The following is a 19,428-nucleotide window of genomic DNA, read 5'->3' as shown; positions in this document are numbered from 1 at the left end:
ATGAATAAAGTATTCCCAATGCAATATGGGGACAACATAATACAGACAATAGAAATAATTCTTCATCTAGGAAAAAAAAAAAAAATTGCCAGATGTGTATCAGACCTGGACAGGTTGTTGCCCGACCACAGATGATCAGATCATGCAACAATCAAATAATATCTGTATGGGATTCTGGAAAATAAAAATACTGTATAAACTCGAGTATAAGCCTAAGTTTTGGGGCAAAAAAGTGGGGGTCTCGGCTTATACTCGAGTCACTACTCTGAGTAACCCCCACTATATACACAGTGGTGCTTATCTGAGGAGGTCCCAGCTAAACCTCATCTCAATTTGTAGCCTTGGAAGGCATACAGTGAAAGTGTCTACTGAGTGGTGAGAATACTTGCATTCCTATGTCAAGTTTTAGATACATGACTATGTGGCTCTGCATTCCTTGCTTTATCTTTATGCCAGCTTAAACTTCGCAACAGGAGTTATTTGCATGTCCATCTCCATTGTAGGCCTGAATTCTGTCTTATTATTGCAATCTGCTGAATTTATGCTGCTTTTCTAATATATGGTCGTGGCCGGACATGGCTGTGAGTGGTGTTGTGGCTCTTGCCACCCCTGGCTTATACTCGTGTCAAAAAATTTTCCAGGTTTTTTTTTTTTTTGTAAGGTAAAAATTGTGTGTGTGTGTGTGTGTTTATACTCGGGTCGCTTATACTAGAGTATATAAAGGGTATTTGAAGTAACGGTTGCAATTAAGGTGCATACACATGTACAATGGTTGTCACCCGAAATGATCAGGATTCGATTCCTAGAGCTGGAGTTAAGGGGTCAAATGCTGTGCTAAAGCAGAAGAGCACATATTATTTTGGCGCCGGGCATTTTGGCGCCAGGCTGCCACTAAACACCCTGGTGGCGTTAAATACTATTAACCCCTCTGAGTTGTCGCAACTCAGAGGGTTCGTGGTCTGGCAACCACCACAGCCATGAATTACCATTACGTGGGGAACGCAGCATTGGTGCCATGACAGAGACCAGGTTCGGGGTTTGGCGCTCAGCACCAAAATAACCTGCTTCAGTAGCAGAATGCTGTGTACAGTTTCTATGAGGAAGGAATGGACAATGTTGTGGTGAAAGACAGCGAAGCTTACGGTGGGAATAATAAGGAAGCAAACAATGTGCATATCTTTGGGGACACCTGTACATAAGCTGGATTCTCAAGGGACACAGCCACAAACAGACCCCTAGGCCTACTTTATTATAGCGTGTGTATGCACCTTTAGAAAAGAATGGGTCAGGTGATTGCTGACAGCTTCTTACTTTGCTGGTCCTTGACTGCCAAGGAAGGAGTACATTTGAAATCGGCGCCGGTAGACTTGGGCGCAGGATACAGCCGGTATAAGGCTGATCCTGCTTCTGCACAAGTCTGGGCCGTGTTAATTACTATTCCCCCTCCAGGCCGCCATGGATGGTGGGGAATGAAATAATTCGGCTTCCAGCTATTGCTGGAGGCCAAATTATTGTGATTTTTAAGCAACCTCGGCTCCGTCTTCTGACGGCGCCGACGTTACTCACTGAGCGCTGCTATAGACCGATTCCTATTACAGTCTTTGGCGGCGCTGGCTGTGCCCAAATCTAGCAGCGCCGAAAAGCACTGCTCCGCAAGGAAGGGCTGAGACACGCCCGCACCAGTAAGATCAATCAGGGGAACTGTGCCATTAATCCAATCTTTTGCTCCTGTAGGAAGAATCAGCCACATGATTACACCGGCAGTTAATCCTCAGGGTGGGGCCCAAATAGATTTATCTTATTGCATTGATTTCAGCTTTATGCCTGCAGGAAAGACATGTCCAGTTATTTATATGAAGCCTAAAGGTGGCCACACACGATACAATTTTTAAAATTTCTTTTCAATTCAAGGTTATTACAATCAATTTTTCTGATAGATTGTAACAATTAAAAAAATCTGACCAATGTACCACATACACATGTTCAATTTTTCCCCAATTACGAAAATAAAGAGGACTGAAAACTGAGAATATTGCTTGGGTGTATATATAAGGAAACTGACAATCTACCCCACACCAGTCAATTTTCATCAAAATTAATCAGAAAAATCCACCACTCCCGATCAACTTATATGGAATAAAAATAGGAACGAATAAAGAAAAAAAAACAACAAAAAAAACACCAAACTGAATTTTTTTCGGGACAACCGATCGCTTTTATTGAATTGCCGTAAAATTGGATCATTTTATTGTATCAAGCGTGGCCACCTTAACACAGTGTACACTTGGTGCAATATTCCAAAATGATCAGATTGTCATTTGATAAAGAGTGAATTCTTCCACTGAATCATTTTCCCATTTACCAGTCAGACATGTTGGTAAATATTGCTATTGTGTGCTTGCACAGGACTGCCAGCTATGCAGGTGGAGGGGTTGAGAGACACGGCTTGTGCTGCGGAGGGCGGCCACATGGTTCTGGCAATTCGATTCCCCTCACGATTTACCCTGTTGCCTGCGCACCCTCCCCTGCAACCCCCATACAACCCCTCCCCCAAGTGCACCTTTTGTCAGGTACTCAGGACAAAAAAAATTATTATTATTTTTTTTTTTACAATAATGGGGTAGTAATTATACCCATCCAAATTTTCGCAAGGGGGCCCATCATTTCTATTTATGCCAGTGACTGGTTAAGCACACATTCTACATATAAATTTGTGCTATGATCTTTTGAGGTGTGCATATCAATTTATGCATATAAACTTACTTTTGGCCCTGTGATATCTTGCCAGAAATCTGCAGCTCATGCATGGCCTGGAGGCGGCATTTCACCAGCTCTGTCGGGCACAGAACTAGGGCAGAAAAGACACTGGCAAATGAGCCGGCAGTCGCATTCTGAAGGTCACTGCAAATACAATGAGGTAACACTATCATTAATCATGATATCACTACAATATTCCAGAATCCTTCAAAACTGCATAAAGCAAACCCACCATACAGTACTATTAACAAATTTACAGTGACATGTGTTATGATGTGATAAACACATATACAGGACTAGTCATACCTTTGCTGTGTACTAGTACAGTAAGCATTAAACAAAAAATAGTTGTTTATGCAAATGAGCTTGAAGCAGCTTGGTAAATTCAGCGCATTTTCTGAAAAGTAAATAGAAGCCAAAAGAGTTTTATATGAGTGAGGAAAGCCTGTCGATAAGGTTTAGCACTAAAATGTTCAAAAGGTTTTTACATCTGTTTGTTTTGCAGCTCAGCAAAACAGATTATAAAACAGTTTGTCGTGACTGCTGTTTAGAATGCAGTCTTAAAAATGAAGGCCTTAAAGGGGCCCATACACTGGTCAATTTCAGCCTTCGATCGATTCAATCGAAAATAGATTGGCGATTGATTTGTCGATCGATCTGATAGGATGGAAGATCTAGGTCGAGATGGCCCATAGAGTTGCATTGGATCTAATGGTCCAATAATGCATTTAGATCGATTTTCAGTACATTTCCAAATAGATTTCAGAAATCTGTTCCTAGTGTGTGGCACACATCATTCCTGTCAGATTCGACTTGACAGGCATCTGCCAGAAATCTATCTGATGGTCGAATCTGCTGTAAATATTTAAGTCTATGGCCACCTTAATGGAAACCAGAGATCAATAATAATAATAATAAAAGATGTATACATACCTGGGGCTTCCTCCAGCCCCATCAGCACGGATCGCTCTCACACCGCCGTCCTCAGTCTTCTCCAGCACCGGGTCCCGTTACTTCCTCCAGTCGCGGCCAGTCTGTGCAAGTGAAGTGCGCCATCTATGTAACTCTCCACCGGCCGCTGGAAAGATACGTAGAGCGCGCACTTCCTCTTGCGCAGACTGGCCGCGACTTCTAAATAAATCTAAAAAATTAAAATTACTTACCTGCGTGTGAATGGATTTTAATTCTTAAAGGAAACCAGAGATGAACGCTTTGGCACAAAATAAATATATCCCCGGATAGATTTTACAAAATACATACTATACCTGGTATTTTCGCCACTCTGGTGTGCCGGTTTTTGTGTTTTTGTTTTTTTTTTAAAAACAGCCTTTATTAAACATAATAGCATAATACAATTAACATGAAGATATATCACATTTCCAGTAGAGCATTATAAAATAATTCTCAAAAATCCCCTCAGAATCACATCTTGACAATTAAGCAGTTTTCGTACCAAAGTGAAAAATAGTAAATGACATTTATTGTGCCTATTCATAATAATAAAGAGTGGCAGTTATCAGACACAAAACATACAAGATAACAGGTGGTATTAGACTTTACAACTGTCTTAACCTGCTGAGCGGTCTGGACGAGCTCAGCTCGTCCAACACCGCCAGAGGCTGCCGCTCAGGCCCTGCTGGGCCGATTTTCGTCAAATAAAAAGCAGCACACGCAGCCGGCACTTTGCCAGCCGCGTGTGCTGCCTGATCGCCGCCGCTCTGCGGCGATCCGCCGCGAGCAGCGGCGAAAGAGGGTCCCCCCAGCCGCCTGAGCCCAGCGTAGCCGGAACAAAAAGTTCCGGCCAGCGCTAAGGGCTGGATCGGAGGCGGCTGACGTCAGGACGTCGGCTGACGTCGATGACGTCACTCCGCTCGTCGCTATGGCGACGATGTAAGCAAAACAAGGAAGGCCGCTCATTGCGGCCTTCCTTGTTTATTCTGGGCGCCGGAGGCGATCGGAAGAACGCCTCCGGAGCGCCCTCTAGTGGGCTTTCATGCAGCCAACTTTCAGTTGGCTGCATGAAATAGTTTTTTTTTAATTTAAAAAAAACCCTCCCGCAGCCACCCTGGCGATTTAATCAGAACGCCAGGGTGGTTAAGATTAAAAAATTAACCTAGGCCAGCAAACAATCTATCCTGGATTAGAGAAAAATCAGGCAGACCCGGGGTATCCAACCAACCCGACCAAATCTTATCAAATTTCTGGGGAGCTTTTGTGTTTTTTTTTTACTAAAATTCCATGCAAGTCACAGTTCATCAGAAAAGCATATTATTTAGTGGGCTTTGTGCAAAATGAAATCACCATTTCAAGAAACCTCTTATTATAAGATAGTCATATAGATTAAAAAAAAAAAAATTCTCAATATACCCTTACATCAGCAGCTCCTCCCATCCCACCCCAGCTCTCTGTGATGCTGCGAGTATACAGAACAGGAAAGCAGAGCCAGAAGGGGGCAGGCTTGGACTTGAAAAGACATCAGAGAAGACAGACTCAGCTATAATGCTTCCTGAGCAAATCCAGACAATGCTCAGGGATTTTATCAGGGCTGATAACAAGCAGGCTGAGCAGTGAAGGATGAAAGAGAGCACGGTAAGTGTTTTCTCTAATGTTCCCACTGATATATATGGTAAAATACATGATGGTGCTTTCTCTCTGGTACACTAAACACTCACCTTAGTGCTGCATTTCTGTCTAAACCAACAAGTTTCCGGACAACCCCCTGGCAAACGCCATAGCTCATGAAAAGCACAGAGTTTTCAGAGATGTTGGCTAGAAGGGCCGGGCTTGTTCCTTTGTAGAATCCTCGGAAGCCCACCTGTTTGTAAATCTTCACTCCACAGTCTATCAGCCCTCTGTACATGCTAGGGAACGTCTGCATCTTCACTTTAGCTGTGTCAAATGGCTGTCCTGTCAGAACACATGCTGTCCCACCTACACAAATAAAATTACTATGTAGTATGATATATTGGAATGTTGCTGAAAAACTTGCAAGCTTGATGCACCGGATTTTACCTTCAGAACCACAGGCTTCCAAAATCACAAATATGTTTCTTTACTTCCTTCACATTAAAATAGTATGAAACTCAGCATTTCCTCCTTGCTCTAAAAGATTTACAGTATGAAATCTACTTCCACAAAAATTGTAGCAGAACAGCATTGAAACAGATAAACACAGTACTTTTTTTCTTCAGTGGAAAGCTTCTGGCCTCATCCGAAGATGTGATAACATTAACTTTTGTTTACACTCCTTTGTCAGAACATTATCTTTTGTTTACATTCCTTTGTTAGATACATTTAGTAAACATTCGCAAACTGCAGATACTGAGCTGTACTGAGCTGAGAAGCAGAAAGAGCTGGGAAGTGATCACTAGGTAGGCTTTAATATATAAATACAGCAGCTATGCAGTAAAATGCAATGGCAGCTTTCAGAGCAGATAAACTGTCCTTTGGAAATGTAATTTGTAAACAGACAAAATTACTTATGCACATAAACAAATATGATAACTGTATGGGCAACAGAAAGTACAAGCCCCGAGGTGGCTTGTAAGAATGCTATTAGCACACAGAGGCTGGGTCTGCATGTAATGCCCAGCCGCTGTTCCTATACAGTGCACCCCCCCCCCCCCCCCCTTTGAGCTCTGCTGTGCCCCCATAAATCAAATGCCGTGCTAGCGACATGCAGCGTGTCGCCAGCAGGCTGTTTACATCTGCCTATGTGATAACACTCTTGCCCCTCCCCCTGCCTCCCCACCAGCGTCCCTTCCCTCCCCGCTGATTGGAGGGAAGGGACGCAGGCAGGGCGCGGAGACATAGAGGAGGCGGGGGAGTGGCAAGAGTAATAGGGCAGATGTAAACAGCCTGCTGCTGACACGCTGCTGTGTGTCGCTAGCACGGCATTTGATTTATGGGGGCAGAGCGCAGGGAGGGCCTGGTGGGGGGGGGGGGGCACTGTATAGCACCAGAGGCTGGGCATTATATGCAGACCCAGCCTCTGTGTGCAAATAGCATTGTTACAAGCCACCTGGGGTTCTCTATAAGGAATCTGATTAGATGTTCAATTTAACAGTGGATAGCACTCTCACCTTGCAGCTAAGTCCCTGATTTAAATTCCATCCAGGGAACTATCTGCACTGAGTTTTTATGTTCTCTCCGTGTCTGTGTGGGTTGCCACCAGGTGCTCAGTTTTCCTCCCATATCCCAAAAATATATAGATAAGTTAATTGGCTCCCCTAAATTGGCCCTAGACTATGATGGATATCCATGGTAGGGATTAGAGTGTGAGCCCCTCTCAGGAACAGTTAGTGACAAGACTTTATCCTCTGCGGAAGAGGTCAGTGCTATATAAATACTAAATAATAATAAATAAAAGCTCTCTCAAATGGTCTTTAATTGAAACGGATTTAAGAAAGACCATTAACATGTTGGTTTTAGAGAAGTGCAATTGATAGAGTACTAGTAGCTTTACACTGCATACAAGCCAGCAGTGGTAGTGTTCCAATCAATATTCAATCTGATTTCTGCTGTAATCTTATTTAAAGTAAACCTAAAAAAAAAAAAAAAAAAAATCATGCTACCTGAATCGGGGGGCTAGCCGGATCAGGTAGCCTCAATTCCAGCCAGCAATCCTTTATTTTCTGTTTCGGTGACCTCTGAGGTCAAGACCCTGCATGCAGGGAGGCGGGGAGAGGCAGAGCTGTCCAATGAGAGCTGGGGAAGAGGCGTTAGGAAGGCCACCAGTGGGCGTTTTGCAGGAGTGCCTCACCTGCTAGGAACACCCATTCCCCCTCAAGATTGCCAAAAGCTGCATTTTGGCAGGGTGACAGAGATCGGTGCAGGGGTACACAGAGGCATGTCCTTCAGAAGGGAACTTGCACCTGTTTTAACCTAAGCTAGGCGGGGTTCCTGTCACTAAACATGGGGGGTCCCTGTCACTAACTAAACTGGGGGGCACCTGTGTCGGAGGTGTTCACAATCTGATCCCTTCCATAGTCCTAGTCTAATGTCCCATCATTGCTAAATTCATGTAAATTTAGCTCCACCTGTGACCACACCCACATCCTGTCCGCCTATTTTTCAGTGCGGCGGTTATACCCCAATGTACCCCCCATCCCACCATGGAAAATTTTCTGAGAACGCCCATGGACATACTTTTATATTAAAGACACTTTTTGGATCCATCTAGGATCTTTTATGACCACACCCACTTGTATGGGGCCCCCTATAATTATGCACCGTGGCCCACTGTTGACTTGTCCGCCACTGCATTAAACAATGCAATAATAATCTAAAAGTAATTAGGATTGTAAGTGATTATAAACAGTGTAAAAAAAGCAATGTGCTAGTAGAGAGACAACCTGTTTTGTGGATCACGCCTGTTTGGAACTGCAGAAGACTTGCTTTCACTCCTCTGCAGTTTTAGGTGTTGGGCATGTTAGTCATGTGAGGTCATGGGACACCCAAACCAGGAAGAATTGTAGTAGAAACCATGTGACTAGATGCAGAGGTGGGATTTTGTACCTCGCAGGGAGTATCAGCAATTGCAGGACCTCAACTTTGCTAACAGGTAATAGGCAGCAGGTGAGGTCTTAAACATGAATACATTGGTGAATAGGCGCACTAAGCACAACTACAAATCAATTCCAAGCTGAAAAGTAAGATTTTAAAAGGTAATACTTATAATTTACACTAATCAACATAGTACCTTCAGACTTTGCTTTTTCAGTTTTAGGTTTGGTTGGGGTCACAGTGGTACATCAGTGCTTCAGGTATGCAAACCAAATTGATGACACCTTTATTATTTTTTATCACATTGCTACAACAGCATTTCAGGATCATTACAATGAGAAAACTCCTATGATAATGGGAGTATTATCATGGTGTGCAGGTAACTTGACAAAGTACCAAGGACTCACCTGCCGCTCCAGCCGTGAGATCTATAGCAGCCTGGATGGCTGGGTCTGGTGCCATGTTTCTGATTGGTTGTCTCAATCTAGGATAGAGAAAGTTATAGCCACTTCATCATAATCTATAATGGAGATGGGGTGTCAAAGAATTGAAAACCAACTCAGGCCTGCAAATATGCTTTAAGTACCCCTGAACCCCATGATGGGCTAAATCAGGGCTTCCCAACCCTATCCTCAAGTACCACCAACAGTGCATTTTTGTGGCAATCCACAGAGGTAAATACTAGATTATAACATCGACCCGAGTATAAGCCGACCCCCCCCCCCCCCCCCCCGACTTTTACCTAAAAAAAAAAAAAAAGTTAGACTCGAGTATAGAAAATGGCGCGGTGCAGGTGTCACTTCAAGGGAAATTTTTGTGATGGCCTAATGCTATGTGAGATGTATAGGATCCTGACAGGGCAAGGGGACTGGAAATCCACACTCTAGAGAGACCCCTTTAAAAAGGACAATCAGCACGGAGGTTTGGGCTGCAGATGGTTGTCACCTCACAGCAAGCTGTGACAGACTAGCTTTGGCAAATTAAAGACAATCGGGGAGGCTGAAACCTTTTTTAATTTTCACAACAAAGTATTAATCTCCCCCACCCCGAGTGCATTACCCACATAGGCAGAGTGGAGCTATACGGTAATGGCTATCAATCCACCCCAGCAGTGAGATACATGTGGGCTGTATGTGTCCCACCTGTCGTGGGATATGTGAGCTGTGTGTGTCCTGCCCAATCATCAGCCAGCCACACAGAGCTGATGTTTGTCCCCTTCCCAGCATGTGTAGATCAGTGCGTGCTTCAAGCTCACCGATCCGTGCTGCTTGGAATCCTCCTGAGGTCCGCGTGTATGCAGCAACAAGGTCGGGGCCCGCCAGCTTTAGCATATGCAGAGCGGTGAGGGTTTCACTCTCACCGCTGCTTTGGTTCCGTCTCCTGTCACTCTAGTCACATTGTAATGACAAACTCTAGTGGCGGCTGTGTGCCACTGCAGACATCATTACAATGCGACTAAAGTGACAGGAGACAGAACCAAAGCAGCGGTGAGAGCGAAACCCTCACCGCTCTGCATATGCTAAAGCTGGCGGGCCCCGACCTTGTTGCTGCATACACGCGGACCTCAGGAGGATTCCAAGCATTCAGTGAGCTTGAAGCACGCACTGATCTACACATGCTGGGAAGGGGAAAAACATCAGCTCTGCGTGCCGCCGCACTGTGGCTGGCTGATGATTGGGCAGGACACACACACAGCTCACGTATCCCACGACGGGCGGGGGACAGCTGTTACCACTCAGCTCTGTTCTACCGTTTAGCGGTATATACATACAGGTTGCAGGAGAGAATGTTAGTTTGGGTGTGACTCAAGTATAAGCAATGATTCCCACTTTTTGGAACCCCAAAACTCGGCTTATACTAAAGTATACATGGTAATCAGCTCTGCAAAGACATTAAAGTGACACGCAAGCAAAAACAAAATGATGATATAATGAATTGGTTGTGTAGTATGGATAATTAATAGAACATTAGCAGCAAAGAAAAAAATAGTCTCATATTTTTATATTTTTATTTTCAGTTACATAGTTTTTTTTTATAACATTACATCATTCTCTAATACAGGTTGTCCCCGACTTACGAACGACCCGCCGATACGAACGGCATGGATTCTGTGTTTCCATGGGAACAAGTAAAAAAAACAATTTTCTCCAAATTGGATTAGTAGTTTTTGAGGAAATTGATTTCAAAAAATTCAAAGAAAAAATGGCTTTCAAACTTGTATAAGCAGGTACAGAGGGCAGAGGTGACACAGAGGGGGACACTGGAGGCACAGGGGACAGAGATGGCACAGTGTTCCGACTTAAGAACAGAATCAGGTTAAGAACCAACCTACAGTCCCTATCTCATTTGTTAACCGGGGACTACCTGTATTTGCAGTTTACACACTACTGTCAGCACGCTTAATGATTTCACAGAGCAGGCTAGTAAACTTTTGAACTTTCCTCTGCAGAAAAAAAAACAAAATACAGTGACAGACACTTGAGATAATAAGCTTCAGAAGACAGAGTTCTCTGCGAAAGTCGTGGAGTTTAGATAATCTCTTTTGCATAGATAACAACTGGAGTTTCTTAACTCTTCCTGTACTGGAAACAATATTAGACATATCTTTGCTGCTAATGTTTTATTTCTTAGATGTACTACACATACAATGAATTATATCATAAGTTTATTTTCACTTCAGATTCCCTTTAATTGCCCCACATTTGAATGGTTGTGGTTTTCTGCAAGACGGGTACTGTTGGTGGTACTTAAGGACAGAGTTGGGAAGCCCTGGGCTAGATTACCTTCTACTGAGTGTCCAGATGCTGCTCGGTGTCTTCAGAGTCCCTCCCGTTCCCTGGTCCTCTTTTTTTTCCCCAGCCTCCTAGATGTTCTTCCAACTCCTGCACATGTACAGTGCAAGAGAACGCTTGTGTGGGTGGAACTCGTGCCTGTGCAGTTCTCAATCATACGGTGGTCCATGAGGGAACTGCCAGAAAAGTATTTGACAGAAAGATCCAGATGAATACTAAAGAGAACCAGGGATGGCGAATGGGATGGACCCAGAAGATGAGCAGCATCAGGACACTCAGGAGGAGGTAATCTAGCCTACCATGGGCTTTATTAATTTTTTTTTTTCAGGAGTACTTTATTTTAAAGCTCAACTCTATGTTGCCATCTAAATATATACAGATAGTAAGATGTTGCTACATTAAATGTTAAAGGAAAGCTGAAGTGATATTACGTTGCCAGTAATTCTGAACCAGAATGAGAGACCATTTAAAGAGAACCCGAGGTGGGGATCTTAGAGTTAAATCTATACACAGAGGCTGGGTCTGGCTAAAGTGCCCAGCCTCTGTTGCTAGTTGAATATTCCCTAAATCCCCCTTGCGCTCTGCACTAGCCCATAAATTACAGCGGCGCTGTAGTGCTCTGTTTACCTTTCTAGTGGTACTCACGCCGCTCCCCCCGCCTCCTGCAGAGCGCCGGTCCCCCCCCCCCCCGCGTCCCTTCCCTCTAATCAGTGGCGAGGGAAGGGACGTGGGTGGGGATCGGCGCTCTGCAGGAGGCGGGGGAGCGGCATGAGTGGCACTAGAATGGTAAACAGAGCTGCGACAGGCTCAGTGTCGCCAGCACGGCTGTAATTTATGGGCTAGTGCAGAGCGCAGGGGGGATTTAGGGAATATTCAACTAGCAACAGAGGCTGGGCACTATAGCCAGACCCAGCCTCTGTGTATAGATTTAACTCTAAGATCCCCACCTCCAGTTCTCTTTAAAGGCTCAGGAACCCTTTGCAGGTGTTTTGGACAGGGCTGTGGAGTCGGTACAAAAATCATCCGACTCCTCAGTTTATAAAATTGACTCCGACTCAAGGTACCCAAAATTGCTACGAAAAAAACTCCACATCCCTAGTTTTGGATTAATTAGCTGATTAGAGTCTGATGCTTGGAACCTAGAATATTGAACATTTTCAAAATATTATATTATATATAATGGTCTAAGATTTTGATTTTGGGGTTCTCATAAGCTGTAAGCCATAATCATCAAAACTATAACAAATAAAGGCTTGAAATATCTCGCTTTGCATGTAATGAGTCTATTTCATAAATTAGTTTTACCTTTTAAGTTGAATTACTGACATAAATGAACTTTTGCACAATATTCTAGTTTTTCGAGTTTCACCTGTAAGATGACATGCAATGCACAGAACAGTGTGAAGTCCTAATGGCTGCAATTTTACTCTCATACACATTAAAAAATGGGCTGAACTAGGGCTTTGACATTTTGTAAAGGTGAACGAGAGGAAGGATATTTCAGCACAGTGATCATTACAGGCCAGGGTTATGTTCTAGATCAGTGTTTTTCAACATTTTATCGGTGTGTTCCCCTTTTAAATCCCTGTACTCGCCAAGTACCCCCTGGCATAGTAAACATTGTCACAAGTACCCCTTGATAAATATATATTTTATCGTAGTACATGATAATTGGTTCTAAACAAGTTCCAAGCATTTACGATTGGTTTTAATCAGCTAAAATACTAATTTGGCTTTGTTTAAATAAGGTGTATCATTTTCTAAAACTCTAAATTTGTTATTCTTGGTCAAGTACAGGATCTTCTCAAAAAATTAGCATATTGTGATAAAGTTCATTATTTTTTGTAATGTACTGATAAACATTAGACTTTCATATATTTTAGATGCAAATACACACAACTGAAGTAGTTCAAGCCTTTTATTGTTTTAATATTGATGATTTTGGCATACAGCTCATGAAAACCCAAAATTTTATCTAAAAAAATTAGCATATTTCATCCGACCAATAAAAGAAAAGTGTTTTTAAAAGTTGTGTGTATTTGAATCTAAAATATATGAAAGTCTAATGTTTATCAGTACATTACAAAAAATAATGAACTTTATCACAATATGCTAATTTTTTTAGAAGACCCTGTATATCTAGCCGAGTACCCCCTGAAACCATCAAAAGTACCCCCTGGGGTACGGGTACCACATGTTGAGAACCTAGGCTCTAGAGGACATCAAGCATTTCAAATATTGCATCATTTAAAGTGACCCTGAGATGAGAAGTAATAAAAGATTTATACATACCCGGGACTTCCTCCAGCCCCCTCTGCACGGATCGCCCCCACGCCATCCTCCTCAGTCTCCCATTAGCAGCCCTGTAAGTTTGGCTAGCCGGGGTGCACTGCGTATGTATGGGCCGGCCGCATGCCCTGCCACATATCCTGTAGCCGGGAGCGCTCTGCGCCTGCGCAGTACTAGCCACGGGGGCGAGACGAGGAGCACGCGCAGCCGCACTGTGTATACGCCGACTGGCCCCGACTTGCCAGACTTACGGGTTGCTAATGGGAGACCGGGAGGGTGGAGGAGGATGGCGTGGGAGCGATCCTTGTGGAGAGGGCTGGAGGAAGCCCCAGGTATGTATGAATCTTTTATTATTTCGGCACACTTTAATCAGTAAACTGTAGTAAATTGAAACTTCTAAAATTAACTTCCACAAACAAGTAAATGATGAGATTCTTACACAAGCCCAGCTGCGTGTTGCAAGCACAGGATGGCTTCAATGCATGCCGGGAGATGTAGTCTGTGGATGGGAGTACGGCTCAGTACATCTCCTAGCGTGCATTGCGGTGCGCGCATGTGACACTGCCGGGAACTAAAAAAGCCGGCAGAAGCTGCCAGTCGGGTGGAGAAAAGGGGCCCCTTATGGGGAGGTTCATTTAAAAAAAAAAAAAAAAACTACCAGTGCTCAGGTCACTTTAACCATTGAGTTACATCATTCCTTACAGGTTCAATTTGACGCTCTGCATATGCTAAAGTTAACCAGTAACTTTCCAGGAGGAAACTCTTGGGTGAAAAATCAGGTCCCCGCTCCCTGCCCTCGGTCCAGCGCTCTCTCCATGGTGATATAAAAATACTTCAGAAGACAAGCAATCTGTATTTCGCATGCGCAAATCCGTGCTAAGTATGGAATGTGCCGGTTTTTGGAAGCACTCGAGAGCATGAGGGCTACTGAAACCTTCTGAGAAGTCCCGAAGGCGCAGAATTTCAGCGGGGGACAGCAGTGGAGCAAAGGCACAGAGAATGGACTGGAAAGGCTCTAGGGCATGGGTGTCTAGCTCAAATACAATGGCCTCGATTCATCAACACTTAGCAAATTTGTTAACAACAGTTTGGTAAAATACCGAATTTGTTAACCCTGATTTCAGGATTCATCAAAGTTATCTACAGCTGTTAGCGAACATTCGGTAATGATTCGGTAACGATTCGCTAAAACGGAAAAAAGTGCAATTCATGAAAAAGAAAGTGGGCGTGGTTTAGCGTTACATTTAGGATTAGTTATCTCCTTCACTGCTCTGTCGTTATTCCTGTCAGATCATTGCTGACAGAGAATATGGAGCTATTTGAAGTGGTTATGTATCAGCTGAGAGTGATTCAAAGGCACAGAAGGGCAAGAATAAGGTCTGCAACCATATAAATTTGTAAGAGAAAAGATTTATTTGCTATAACACGACATCTGCATTTCTCTTGAATCATCTTGTAAGAGAACACAGGCAGTGTCAGGGTTAACTAATTTGCTAGCTGCACTATAATTTTTTACAAAAGGCTCCTATCAAATTGTGGGATTGTCCCAACCACTTCCAGAATCCTGGTCCAGGTGTAAAGCCCTATTCAGAATGTTGCTACGTAGTGCTCAAAGGACTGCCTTTTACCCACAATTCCATGGGAATCTTATGGCCTTGTGTTAAAGTACCACTGTAAAATGGAAATATCGACACGTTACCGAATGGTTACCGAATTGTTATCGAATTCACACCGAATGAGGAAAAACCTTGATGAATACAACTAGAAATCGCTAAACTTCGAATTCGGTAATTTAACAAAATGGAAAAAGTTATCTCAAAGAGAATGATGAATCGAGGCCAATGTGGGCTGAAATTATACACTGACTGGAACCACGCCGTGGGCCAACCGCAATGTCTAGTGGTTTAATTCTCCCTCCCCATACAGTTCCCGATGTCTAGTGGTCCTTCCACCTTTATATAGCTCCCTGATGTTTAGTAGTCCTCCCTCCCTGCACAGCTCCCTGATGTTTAGTAGTCCTCCCTCCCTGCACAGCTCCCTGATGTTTAGTGGTCCTCCCTCCCTCTCCTATACAGGTCCGTTATTTAGTGGCCTACCTTCCCTCCCATATACAGTTCCCTGGTGTCTAGTGGGTCCCCCTCGTGGCCCTAAACAGTTCCCTGGTGTCTAGTGGCCCCCCTCCCTCCCCTATACCATTCTTTGGTGTCTAGTGCTTTCCCTTTCCCTCCCCCATATGGCTTTCCAGGTGATCTAGGGCTCTACTCCCCAAAATACTCCCATCAAATGGTACAAGCAGGTAATCTAGGTAAACAACTTATATCACATGGATATTGACTTTTTCATCTAGTAGTATATGGAGAACTAGTGGTGTATGGCAGTCTTAGAAGACCTACTAGGACACCGGTAGATCCAACACTGCCATCTTATTTGTGGTCCTATATAAAACTTTAGTCCATATATACTTCAGATTGTCATATTCTGGAGTTCCATTGCCAATCAAAGCAGGGCTGTGGAGTCAGTCCAAAAATCCACCGACTCCGAAGTTTAGGATTCCACCGACTCCGACTCCTCTAATTTGCATATTACAATTTTGTTGATTAAAAGTATGTAACATGAAATTCGTCTCTTAACTGCCAACGCTTAGGAATTTTACAAGACAACTGAAGTGAGAAGGATATGTAGACTACTATATTTATTCCCTTTAGACTAAAACTAGTCCTTGGTAAGAGTACTTGTAAAAGATACAAACCGGAACAAAGAACATCTATCAGGCCCTAGGCAATGTAAGTGTGGGTACATATAAGAATGATGTGCAGGTACTCTGCAGGGGAATGAGGAGATTGTAAACAGACAACACCTCTGTGTTCAATGTGCACAGCATTCTCAGTGGATTCCCTGCAGCTCTGTGGGGAGTGCATATGTAGAGTATAGTACTACTGTGTAACAAAGTAAACCTGAGACAGATGAAATTAAAGTTTTATACATACCTGGGGCTTCCTCCAGCTGCCTTCAGGAAATTCAGTCCCTCGTTGTCCTCCTCCACCACCTGGATCTTCTGCTATGAGTCCAGGTACTTGAGCCAGTCGGGCGTAGTACACATGCACACACTCCGCCGCCAGGTGCATACTACACCTGTGCAGCACTATTGCGCAGGTGCAGAATGTTCCTGGCTGTGGGAGCGGCATGCGGCCGGACAGCGCTGACTGGCTGAATTACCAGGACTCATAGCAGAAGATCCGGGTGGTGCAGGACAGCGAGGGCCTGATTAGCCTGAAGGGGGCTGGAGGAAGCCCCAGGTATGTATAAAAAAAAACCCTTTACTTTTCATCCATCTCAGTTACCCTTTAATTTGTAGTCACCAAACCAAATTTTAACAACATATCAAATTATTTGATTTCATGAGCAAAGGGAGTGCATACATTTGCATAAATCAGCATCAATGCAGAAATATTTCCATCTCGTTGACCATCTCTATTAGTGACACAGCTACACATCAGGCTTTATTCTTACAGCATAGATGTTATTTAGTATATATAAGAGATTCCTGTGTACACATTAGATATACAGTCACAATCAGATATGTATATCTGACCTTAAAAATACGGGGACTGTTTTATTGAAGCAGCACAAGTAACTAATTTTTATTGGTTTATTTCATTTTTGTGGACTAAGCACAGCTATTACTGTATATATACATTATTTTTAATGACTATTATCTGAGAAATAGAACATTTTATCATATTTTCTATTTTAATTACAGTTACAAATTCATTAGGAGTCGGAGTCCTTGCATTTTTTCCCGACTCCGACTCCAGGCACCCAAAATTGCCCGACTCCACGACTCCGACTCCACAGCCCTGAATCAAAGACCAGACACTGTAGTATACAAGCAGAGGGAAGTTCAGGAGCAGACTACAGTACCTACTGGAGGGGGTCCAGTGGCAGGGTCTGCTATGCCCTGCACAGTAGGTCTGGCACACCATGCAATTTTCACTTCAGATTTTCACTTCCAATCGAGAAAATTTATCAGATTGGGCAAAATAGCAAACAGCCTACTGACAGCCAGAGACTGATCCCCCAGGCTCAAAATCAACCTCTTCCTTTATTGGAAGCTGATAGGACACGATAAGAAATACTGATCGCTATGGTTGTGAGTGCATGGTCTTTTGATTAATTTTCAGTCAGAAAAATGATGGGAATAAAAATATATATATATATATATATATATATATATATATATATATATATATATATATATATATATATATATATATATTTGTGTATGCTACTTTCCTTCTATATCCGAGGATGCCAGATGTGATCACTTGTTGGAATAGGATGTGAACATTGCATGGTGTGTTCCAGGTTGTACATTTACCAGGTTATCAAGGACGGATTTAGGCCAAGGCAACCTAGGCCATGGCCTAGGGCACCACAGGAGCAAGGGCACCAAAGCAGCAGGCTAAACTGGTGCAGCATTTTGAAGCTTGCAAGAGCTGCAATGCAGGGAGATCAGGCAAGCGCCTTCCTGCGGTACTCTGCTGCCAGCCACCTGTGCAGCAGCCACCTTGCTCTCTGTGCACGTTTGCATTGTGGCCGACGGCTATGGACTTGGGCAGCATTGGAGACGGAAAGAAAGAGGAAGCTTCTGCACTGGAGATGAGCTGGCTACCTATACTGAAGAGGAAGGGGGGGGGGGGGGGGAGGGATTAAAGGAGTCATCTGCCTACCTAAACTGGAGGTAAAGGGGGGAGGGGTCATCTGGCTACCTATACTGGGGGGGGGGGGTCATCAGGCTACCAATACTAGAGGGAAGGGGGGGATATCCAGCTTCCCATACTGGAGGGAAGGATGAGGGGTCATCTGGCTACCTATACTGGAGGTAAAGGTTGGGGAGGGGTCATCTGGCTACCTATACTGGGGGGAGGAGGGGTCATCAAGCTACCGATACTAGAGGGAAGGGGGGGGGATATCCAGCTTCCCATACTGGAGGGAAGGATGAGGCGTCATCTGGCTACCTATACTGGGGGTAAAGGGGGGGGGAGGGGTCATCAGGCTACCAATACTAGAGGGAAGGGGGGGATATCCAGCTTCCCATACTGGAGGGAAGGATGAGGGGTCATCTGGCTACCTATACTGGAGGTAAAGGTTGGGGAGGGGTCATCTGGCTACCTATACTGGGGGGAGGGGGGGTCATCAAGCTACCGATACTAGAGGGAAGGGGGGGGGGATATCCAGCTTCCCATACTGGAGGGAAGGATGAGGCGTCATCTGGCTACCTATACTGGGGGTAAAGGGGGGGGAGGGGTCATCAGGCTACCAATACTAGAGGAAAGGATGAGGGGTTATCTGGCTACCTATACTGGGGGTAAAGGGGGGGGGGGTCATCAGGCTACCAATACTAGAGGAAAGGATGAGGGGTTATCTGGCTACCTATACTGGGGGTAAAGGGGGGGGTCATCAAGCTACCAATACTAGAGGGAAGGGGGGGGGGGGGGAAGGAGGGGATATCCATCTTCCCATACTGGAGGGAAGGGTCATCTGGCTACCTATACTGAAGGGGGGCAGCTGGTGACAGTGACCTTGGGCGTAAAATCCAACCCTGCAGGCTATACATTAACAGGCTTGTGCAGACCAGTTTCAGAAACCAGGAAAGTATTATTGCACAGGAAATAACACACAACATGGCAGCATGAAGATCACAGCTGCCAGCCAGAGAGCAGCCATAGCAAACAGCTGCACGAGTTCCAGCGGACAGGAGGGGCCCCGGTGCCAGTGTTACATCAGCCAGCGAGCTGCCCTTTGCACAGAGCTTGCAGGATGTCCCAGTCACACGTGCAGAGTGATAATATGGAGCTGTATGTAGGCTGAACAGTGATCACAGGAGGGCACCTTGCGGGGGAAGCAATCTCTGCAGAAACTGTGACCTCACATATCGCATACATAGCCCGGCAATGCGAGGGAACGGGAGAACGCGTGCATGCCGAATATTCATTACAAAACAAAAGCCATCATCCATACTCACCGGCGACCTGCACTTGATGACTCTGCCAGGAAGAAGCTCCGCCTTCAGCTGTCACCGGGT

General features: G+C 44.4%; 1 protein-coding gene across 1 annotated transcript in view; it reads right to left on the bottom strand.

Annotated features, from left to right (window-relative positions):
- LOC137543983 (mitochondrial ornithine transporter 1-like) overlaps nucleotides 1–19,428 on the bottom strand; it is a 29,495-nt gene extending 10,067 nt beyond the window's left edge. Inside the window, exons 1-4 of the mRNA XM_068265038.1 lie at nucleotides 19,369–19,428; nucleotides 8,670–8,746; nucleotides 5,430–5,688; nucleotides 2,764–2,901 (exon numbers count right to left, since the gene is read on the bottom strand). Coding sequence (XP_068121139.1) covers nucleotides 2,764–2,901; nucleotides 5,430–5,688; nucleotides 8,670–8,724 — 452 coding nt within the window. The 5' untranslated portion in view covers nucleotides 8,725–8,746; nucleotides 19,369–19,428. The remainder of the gene's footprint in view (nucleotides 1–2,763; nucleotides 2,902–5,429; nucleotides 5,689–8,669; nucleotides 8,747–19,368) is intronic.

The sequence above is a fragment of the Hyperolius riggenbachi genome, chromosome 2 (assembly GCF_040937935.1).
Source record: "Hyperolius riggenbachi isolate aHypRig1 chromosome 2, aHypRig1.pri, whole genome shotgun sequence".
Lineage (NCBI taxonomy): Eukaryota > Metazoa > Chordata > Amphibia > Anura > Hyperoliidae > Hyperolius > Hyperolius riggenbachi.
Note: the sequence above shows the minus strand (reverse complement) of the source record. Positions and strands in the feature narration are given on the sequence as shown.